We start from the raw sequence: 9,970 nt of genomic DNA on the forward strand, positions 1-9,970 counted from the left end.
GCCCTATTGAAAAGTTTTAAATAAACTACATAATATTCACCAAGTGGAATAATTTTTAGACATTGGAAATAGAATTTCATGAAATTTTAAGGGCCTAGAGTGCAGTGCAGTGGGCAAATGTTTTCCTAACATATGCAAGGCCCAGACTCACTCTCCAGCACTAAGATAAATTAATTAACTAATTAAAGGGTAAATTTTAATTCTAAATTAAATACTGACATTAAAGCAATGACAAAATAATATCAAAGCACAGTAGATTTAAAGGCTGATTTCAATTTTAGTCAAAACATTCAAGCATAGAAATAAACTAAAAAAGTGTACCAAGAAAATAAGTTATCTATGTGATTTTTAAACTTTTGTTTTGTAAATCCTTAAAAATGAACAGGTATCTGTTTATATAGAGAAACATTGTTTTAGTTAGAGTTTTGTTGCCATGAAGAGATGCCATGACCAAGGCAACTTTTATAAAGGACAACACTTAATTGGGCTGGCTTACAGTTTCAGGTTCAATCCATTATCAACATGACGGCATCCGGGCAGGCATGGTGCTGGAGAAGGAGCTAAGGCCTCCATCTTGATCCCAAGGCAGCAGCAGGAGAGTCTTCACTGTAGGCAGCCGGGAGGAGGGTCTCATCCGCACTGGGTAGAGCATGAGCATAGGAGGAGATCTCAAAGCCTGTCTACACAGTGACACACTTCCTTCAACAAGGCCATACCTCCTAATACTGCTACTTCCCATGGGCCAAGAATATTCAAACCACCACAATCATATATACGTACATAAAATATGCATTTATTAAGAACGTTTGCCCTACACAGTACTGTAAAATGGCATCTCGTGCTTCACTACTGGTTAGATGGTTTCATTGTTCACACTATAATCCCAGCATTGGGAATGTAGAGGCAGGAGGATCACAAGTTTGAGGTAATTGTCAGCTACATGATGGGTTTGAGGCTAGCCTGGGATGCATGGGACTCTCTTAAAAAGCAAAACTTATAAAGAATCTCCTTTTAAAGCTGGATAAGAGCTTTAAGTTAAAATGACCAGAGTTCTTCAACCTAGTAGCTTCTAAACTTGAGTGCATGTGTGAATTACTGGGATGGGGGTAAACATTCATGTGACTGGAACATCTCTCAGAATTCTAACCCAGTAGGTCTTGATACCCAAGAACTGGACTTTCTGACAAATTCCAGGAAGATGGTGTTTGCCACAGGTTGAGAACTCTGATGAAATTAAACTTCCCCACATATCAATAAGCCTCACATTGAGTAGTCTGGCTTGCCCCTTCTACATCTGAAGCCTGTCTTCGTTTATTTTTTTGTTGCTATGAAATATTTTAAGGAAATCGTCTTCAAGGAGAATGGGTTTATTCTGGTTCACAGTTTAAGAGTACAGTCAAGGCAACGGGAACTTGAAACAACTGTTGACAGTCAGGAGAAGGAGGTGAGCCGTCCTGCCCTGTTCAACTTCCTTTCTCCATTTACACGGTCCAGGAGCCCAGTCGGGGTATGGTGCCCTGCCCGCCATGCACGATGAGCAGGTCTTGCTTCCTTAATTAACATAATCAGGAAACTTGATTCTAGATTCTGCCAAGTTGATCATTGACTCTCCCTGTCTCAAAGGCCTCTCATGCTAGGAGACTCTTCTGAAAGAGGATTTCAAGATCTTGGAGAACTGAGAAGTATCTAAGGTTTTAAAAATGATCATACAAACTCTGACAGCCCTCGCCACCTTCAGTGATTACTTTAAGAAGGAAAATTACCTTAACTTCTCAAATGTTGCAGAGACGATTTCAGACCTTTCAGGTCCATGCCCTTCTGCTCCCCAGCTGACCAGGACAGGCTTGGAGTGCCTTCCTTGTGATTTACAGTAGTTCACATTCCGTTTGTTCTTGGATGGAAATATCTAGGATGGACTCACAAGGGTCATTGTTTCTTTTGAAGTCATAAAATGTGATGATTTTTCAGGAACTGGAGCTGTAAAGCCAATCTCTAACACGAGTGAGACTTAGAATTTGGTCCATTAGAGGAGAAATCACAAATTGTGGTAGTCTCGTGAACTATGACACAGGAATACTGGATCAATTCTCTGTGTGATGGAACAGAAAGAACACTTCACAGTGGAGCCCATCTCTGTCTGCCTCATTGTGAGTCAGAGAGACCAAATTTCCAGCCTAGTTACCAAGTGAATTTAGTTTGAGCTTTAACTACAAAAATGTATTTAAAGTCAGGGTTGAAAGCATGGGTCTCACTACATCAAACTATCTCCTCAGCAGACTCATGACTACTCTAACCATATACCCTCCTAACTTAGAGATAAAAGTCTGATATCTTTTTGACTCAAAATGAGGATATGATTTCATATGTCTCTCAGTTATCTGTAGTAGTAACATCCTCAAACATGACCAAATTATCAAATAAAAGAGGCATTCCAAACACCTACCCTACTGGCACATTTGTTTAATTGCAGAGACCACTTAAAATCCCAGCTCTCCAGTGTTTAAAAACAAACAAACAAAACAGTGAAAAACAGATTTGAGTTTCACTTTGCTAGCTTTGGGGGTGCTAACAGACAAGTCCTTAGTTCAGTTAGGAGTAGAGAGAGAAAACGAAAGAGACCTATCATAATATCCCTGTCACACAGCTGCCACCCACTTCCCCAAACACCGCCATTTTGAATGCTGGGAAATTTTTTTTTTCCTCTGGGCTGGTTCCTGTTCCCCAGCACATTTTGAAAGCATCCCATTGGATTGGGGAATACCAAAGTGAGAAGGCAGAAGTCTTGCTCAAACCAATGTGTGAGCTCAGGAGTGAGAGATTTATCCCAAAGCCCACATCACAAATATCTACCATTTTATCATGACAGATTACCAGGCCATGGAGCGGTGCAGTTGGAGTCCCCAACCTCTGGCTCACCTCTATCTATACTAGGGCAAATGCAACAGCAACAATATGGTGGACAACACAGAATAAGCTTTGATGGATTCTTGATCCATTCTCTTCACCATCTCCAAGCTGAAAGCCGACGGGAACAGTCATTTCAGCTCCAATCAGCTAGCCTGGTTGGTCAGGGTCTTTCGCTTCCTTAAAAACAGGAGCCTAACTTACAGAAGAGCCCTCGTGGCCAGACATCCGCACTCCTGGTGGCTCTGCTGACAGCTGTTACTAATTACCCTCGTCCCCTTTCCTCTTGTTCTCCAGCCGTGTTCTGAGGTTCTGATTACCGCCCAGGAACTCATCATTCCCTTTGAAAGCCCTGTCAGGCAGCCGTCTAGTCTCCCTCATCCGTGGACCTGTGTTCTCAGCTCAGCCTGCTCATACACGGTTTCCCTGCTGCATTCCTCCTCTTCTTTTCCTCCCCTTCAGATCTTAAGGGGCCTCCCTGACCCCATCAGACCTTCCTTGCTTCTTAATGTTTTTTTTAGACCCCCTTGGCTAATCCTACATTAATTTATAATAGATGATGGATTTTATCTTCAGTAATTCTTCTTTTTCTCTATGGTCTCACAGTCACTTTCAATAGTATGGCAAAACTACAGAAATTAGGTTCTGAGAGAGACGAACTTCCAGGTTCTGTTTCCTTTGGCATCTGCTCTCTTTCTCTCCAGTATAAACCTAGCTGTTTCCTTCCGTGTTACGGTTTACAGTGGGGTTTCATTGACAGTCTGTCATGTGATCTCCGTGTAAAGAAACTCTATCAATGTTACCCTCACTTTGAAGTGTGACAAGCACTGTTCTCTGAATGATTAATTATTTGTCCACAGTTCTGAACCAAGGAAACAGAAGTACACAGCCCCACACCCAAGTCTTTGAATCCTAAGTACTTCCTGTTCTCCTACAGACCGCCCACTCTGAAATCTATCATACTTGATAAATGTTGACGGGATGATAATGCAGATCATTAGTGTGGGAGCCTCACCAGGCCACATTCAAGTAGGGCTTAAGCATTCTGAAACCATGTATATAATTAACAGAATGTCTAAAAAGAGGGGATAGACCGAAGGGACTCATTTGGAACTGTCCAATGACGGTTCTTGGCCAGGGGTTAAACTGAAGTCTCCAGGTCCGCTGGTTGACATATGTCTGCTGCCTGGACTGGAATTGGGGCCCAGAGCATGGTGAGCTATGCCCGCACCCCACCATGTGACCTTTGACTAAGTCCCTGACAGAGCTCTGGGCTCCTCTTCCTTATCCATCCTACAGAGTAGTACATGGGAAGGTTCCTGAGGTTTCCTCTGGCTGTGACATTCTGACAGTCTATGAATAGCAAGGACACAAGACAGGTGCGAGCTGATTGCCACGTGGGAAGCTCACACCTGTCTCTCCCGGTGTTTCCGCCCCTCGCTTCCAGCAGTGCCAAGCGCCAGGCCCAGTCAGGGTCAAGTTGCCAATTTTGAAACTGTTCAAGGACAGTTTCAAAAGTTCTTCTGCATGGGGCTCCTTTGAGCCCAAACTGGCCTTTTTTCTACTCCGCAACTCACTCTGCCCAAAGTTACTAGACTGTGTGTTACCACTAATTGATCTCTGTTTCCTCTTTCAGATTAAAATCACTCACAAAAACCAGGCACCCATGATGATGGGACCTCCCCAAAAGAGCAGCTTCTTTTCTCTGAGGAGGAAAAGCCGTTCAAAAGACTAAGCAGTATGCCAAACACCAGCTCTCCTGAGAAAGAAAAGAAGAATCTACACACACACACACACACACACACACACACACACACACACACACGCCTGTAACCAGAGGAAGCAAAGCTACCTTCCAGAGGAAAGTGTAATTCTGCCGTGCAGTCTACCTGTTTTGAAAATGGATCCACTCTTCACAGAGCCAATACCCATGACATACTCCGACTGGACTCAGGGCCCACTAAGATGGGTTGGCTCATACAGCAACTTTAACATTCCCACAGGCTCTGGGTAGACTTCGAGCCTGAAGGAGAAATCTCCCCTTTTCTTCACCACACTCCCGTAAGGCTCCAGGCTGTAGGTTTCCTGCCTACAATGAGATCCGACGTGGTCAAGGGAAAGAACTCCAACCCAGAAAACTTGCACAAAAGTCCTTCTGTACAAAAACAAAACAGCCTACAGCTCTCCAAGCAAAATCCATGGCAGGGTTCAGAGGGCACAGGATGGTTTCTTTGCTGTCCTTCAAGCAACAGCTCTTCCCTTAACTTGCAGAGGAAAGCCTGGACGCTGTAGGAAGCCATCTCCAGTCTCAGTTCCCTCTGCTGTCCATGGGCGCTTGGCCTCCTGAAGCTTCTCTTCAAGGCTGCTTTGCCTAGAGAGCAGCCAAGACTGCCCAGGGAACATACTTTAGAAATGGTATTTATTTTCATAGTTCCTATGAACCCTTGGGAGGGAGAGCCGAGAAAATGGACTTTATTTTTCAGACCGATGTCATAATATTGTATAAAAAAGGAAAGAAAAAGAAAATAACCCACTCCCAATACTCCCACTCCTCGCTACCATACAAGTCAACGTGTGTCTCTCGGATTCCCAAGCCCTGGTGGCAGAGATGATGGGGGAAGGTGGGCTGGGGGACTTTGCTGGGGGGCTTTGCTGGGAAAACCAGGAGACAGTCTGCCAGGGGATTCCCTGTTTGCACATTCCACTCTCATAGTGTGGCAGTAGGGCCTACTGATGGTTTTCTATATGTACATATATAGCGTATATGTTTGTTTATATACAATATATAAATATTTATTTACTGCCGGACTTTTCCTGATTAGAAATAACCATAGTGTGGGAACAGAACATGGGAAAGAAAAATAGAAGGCCCTTACTCTCCCACTGTCATTTGCTTGTAGAGACACATTTCTCTGGCTGGTTTCAAGGTTTACAAGAATTATCTATGTCCGGGGAGCAACCATGAAGCATGCGCTATGCAAGCTTCATTCCCCCATTGGTTGATGAGGAAACTGAGTCGTGGAAAAGTGAAAAGACTTCTCCATTGTATTATAAGGATAAGGAGGATGGACTATAAATGTTACTAAGAAGGTCGCTAAGAGACAGAAGAACCCTCATCTGGAAAGTGTTATTTCTCGTCACTGAGGATTGGTCACACTTGGAACCAGGTTCCCAGGGTGGAACCATCACATAGTCTGTGCATGGATGGAGCAATCCCACACAAGAAAATGGGAGGTGGAGGATTAGGCTAATTTCCAAGTTCTTGATGGCTTGTCCTACATGAGAGAAGTTGGCCTAACGTTGAAGGCACCAGACAGATGGGTTGAACTACCATGTCATCTCGTCATGGCCACCAGATCTTCTTGCCTTGGATACATTCCTGGCTACATATGTGACTCCTGTAAGACGTTGCTAACCAGGACAGAACAGTCATGCTCAGTGGGCTTCAGTCAGCTGGTGCCAGCACCTTCCTCCTCTCTGGAGAGCAACCCTTTACGGCATCATTGGTAGAGAGCAACCTTTGTCTCAGCCCCCCAGCTCACCTGGACTTTCATTTCTGTCTCCAATTTCTCAAGAGGAAATCTGGGCCCAGTTGTCATCACTCCACTGACCTGCCTCCATCTTGCCATAGAAAAGGAAGGGAATATGAAGAATCTGTATAAATCGAGCCTACCTCTGAAGGAAGCGCTCACCTAGAGTCTAGAGCTGAGACTTTGAACCCTGCTGCTGAACAAACGTGCTTCTGCTGAGCAAGGGAAACCCCAGACCACATAAAGAGCATACCTGTGGGATACTTGGAGATGTGACCAACCGGCTCCCAAGTGACAGCAAGTACTACTTTGGAAGCCACTTGATTCCAAAACTGAGGCAGGTTCAACTTCAAGGCCACTGATTTTAAAAATTTTACAGAAATGTTTGTATGCGTTTCAGCTCTGATCTCCCAAGGTCACAGATGTATTCCCAGAGACCCACAAGTCTCTTGATGGGGCCCTGCAGAGGTTAAATGTTACTTGAGAGACATGGCCCAGTCCTTTTCAGAGGCACAGAGTATAAAATGTCATGGCATTGCACTTCTGATTTGCTAATCTTAGTAAGTCCCCTGTTGTTGTTTAATCTTACCTTACAAATCATCTTTTAAACACCACAGCTGTGGTTTCCTATTGTGTAGTGCATCGTCCAAGCGACCCCCACACCAAGCTCTACGGTTAGCCAATCAAGTGTTATTATTTCAACCCTACAGAGGAGAATGGGGTTTACTGGTGGTTAGTAGCTTCTTAAAGCTACACGGTCAAGGGAGAGCCTGGTCCCTTATGTCTTCTTACCCTGCTCAGACTCTTTCCACGCTGCGGACATGTTCTCAGCTGCCTTCATGCTTCCACCCCCTCTAGCAATAAAAACAGTGAAACCAGAAACCTCTGGTGTACCTCATCGCTGGGCTGATGGGCTAGCAACTGTGGTTCCGTGTGGTGTGGTTTTCGTGGGGTTTCCCCAGTGAGCTAGGAATGAGACAGAATTTGTAGGATGATTATAGTCGGGTCACAGACCAACTCCTCTCAGGAGAGTTCATTCTGCAGATGGAAAAAAACATGTTAAATTGCCAAATAAATTAGGAAATGCTTGGCAGAACCTTAGAGAGCCTCCAGACTGGCATTATATAACATGCATATATATATGCATATACTATACATATGCACATTATATAAGGTGACATAGTACTTAATGTGCTGTATATATTATGTAAATTACATATTTGTGAGTAATCATGATAAATATAGAGACCTACTAATCACTTTTTTACACATACTCGGTGACAGATTAGAAAGTTGCTTTGCCAGAGAGTCTTAAAACTTACTCTCTCCTGCTGCTTTGGTTCCAACTCCTGCCAAAAATAATTACATCAACTTTCCCCATCTCTAGCCCCCTCTTCTCTTAGCCAAAACTCTCAGTTACCTTCTGTCCCAGCTAGGCTGTGTCTTCCTTAATACCACCACAATCAGGACCCACAAAAATACAGTCAGTCCTAAGGAGAAGCAGGGTCTAGACTCCCAGATTCAGATTCCCTATGTCAAAGGCTTACACCTCAACATTCCGAAGCAGGTGGGTGTCTGCTGTCAACATTAAAGGAAGGGAGAGGGAACAGGAAGGGAAGGGGGAGGAGCCTGCCAGCCCTCTGAGGAGGTAAGCCATAGAGTCACACTCAGTTACTAGCTCTAGGCACCAAGAGGAATCAGTGAGAACATAGCCCCAAGTGCTTGGTTAAAATTAAAATGATCTCATGTATCTAGTCTAAGACTTCACACCCTGTTCAAAACTGTAACTTTCTAGAATATTACTCACCAAACACTAGTATTCCTAAACTGTTGCATGAAAGGTTTGAGGAGATTACTCAGTGGGAATAAAACCACTTGCTATGCAAGCCTGGTCCCCCAGTTCGATTCCTGGAACCCACGTAAGGTAAGAGAAAAGGGTTGACTGGGCAGGGTTGACCCATGACCCCTCCCCCATGTGACTATTATAGCATGCATGCACACATACGTCACACAAATATGCATAATAGTAATAATTATTTTAATGTTTCATGAAAAAAAAGTAGTTCTCTGTTCAAACACTAGATGCTTTCTAAGAACTACAAGAAAAGGCTTAGAGAAATTAAAGGGGAGAAATGGAGGGCTGGAGAGATGACCCTCTCCATGTCTTACAAACACTTACTACTCCTGAAGAGGGCCCAGGTTCAGTTCCCAGCAGCTCACAACTATTCGTACCCCAGGTTCTAGGGAGTCCCCTGAGGACACTGATCACAAATGTGGTACTCATGCAGGCAAAACACTTGTCTTGGCTGCTTTTCTAGTCTGTGAAGAAACACCACGATGAAGGCAAGTTACAGAAGAGAACATTTCACTAAGGGCTTGCTTACAGTTTTAGAGGGAAAGAACAATGGCAGGAACGTGACAAGAGGCAGACATGGTATTGGAGCAGTAGCTGGGAGCTTACATCTGATCTGCAAGTTGGAGGCAGAGAGACTGACAGAGATAGACAGACACACAGACCACAGATTGGGGTTGGTGTGGGCTTTTGAAACCCCAAAGCCCATCGCAAGTAACGTTTCCTCCAACAAGGCCACAGCTCCTAATTATTTTCAAACAGTTCTATCAACTGGGGACTGAGCATCCAAACATGTGAGCCTAAGGGGGCCATTCCCATTCAATCCACCACATATATATATAATTATATATAATTTATATAATATTTTAACATATATTCTATATTATGTTTATATATAAATATATATTCGTATATATTTATATGTTATAAATAGATGATTATTTATATATTAGGTATAATAATAAACAAGCAAACAATAAACCATGGAGTTTTCTGTCACCCTAAGAAACCAGTTTTTATTGTTCTCAAGTGAACATGGAAGTAACCACTCTCTGAAATAATAGCCCCAAAAATTTTTTTCTAGGAAAAGAAGTGTCTTAGTCAGGGTTTCTATTCCTGCACAAAACATCATGACCAAGAAGCAAGTTGGGGAGGAAAGAGATTATTCAACTTACACTTCCATATTGCTGTTCATCACCAAAGGAAGTCAGGACTGGAACTCAAGCAGGTCAGGAAGCAGGAGCTGATGCAGAGGCCATGGAGGGATGTTTCTTACTGACTTGCTTCTCCTGGCTTGCTCTGCCTGCTCTCTTATAGAACCCAAGACTACCAGCCCAGGGATGGCACCACCCACAATGGGCTAGACCCTCCCACTTTAATCACTAATTGAGAAAATGCCTTGCAGCTGGATCTCATGGAGGCACTTCCTCAACTGAAGCTCTTTTCTCTGTGATAACTCTAGCCTGTGTCAAGTTAACACACAAAACCAGCCAGTACAATAATCTCTATCTTTAAAATGGTTTTTTGTATGTTTGTTTGCTTGTAAACATTTTTTTACTTTTCAACATGGGGGGGGGGCATGCAGAGGGTGATTCTTTCCATGTTGCTAAGACTGACCTTGAACCTGGTTCAAATGATCCTCCTGACTCAGTCTCCTGAGGAGCTAGGAAGACAGAGTACCAAA

The 9,970-nt window shown here is 43.6% G+C and overlaps 1 protein-coding gene across 2 annotated transcripts in view; it reads left to right on the plus strand.

Annotated features, from left to right (window-relative positions):
* The window catches only part of Dgkg (diacylglycerol kinase gamma), a 194,191-nt gene extending 186,875 nt beyond the window's left edge, over window positions 1-7,316 (plus strand). For both annotated transcript variants that reach the window (XM_052158095.1, XM_052158094.1), the window contains exon 25: window positions 4,541-7,316. In XM_052158095.1, the coding sequence (XP_052014055.1) occupies window positions 4,541-4,639 (99 nt within the window). In that variant the 3' untranslated portion in view covers window positions 4,640-7,316. The remainder of the gene's footprint in view (window positions 1-4,540) is intronic.
* The last annotated feature ends 2,654 nt before the right edge of the window (window positions 7,317-9,970 follow it).

The sequence above is a fragment of the Apodemus sylvaticus genome, chromosome 15, assembly GCF_947179515.1.
Source record: "Apodemus sylvaticus chromosome 15, mApoSyl1.1, whole genome shotgun sequence".
Lineage (NCBI taxonomy): Eukaryota > Metazoa > Chordata > Mammalia > Rodentia > Muridae > Apodemus > Apodemus sylvaticus.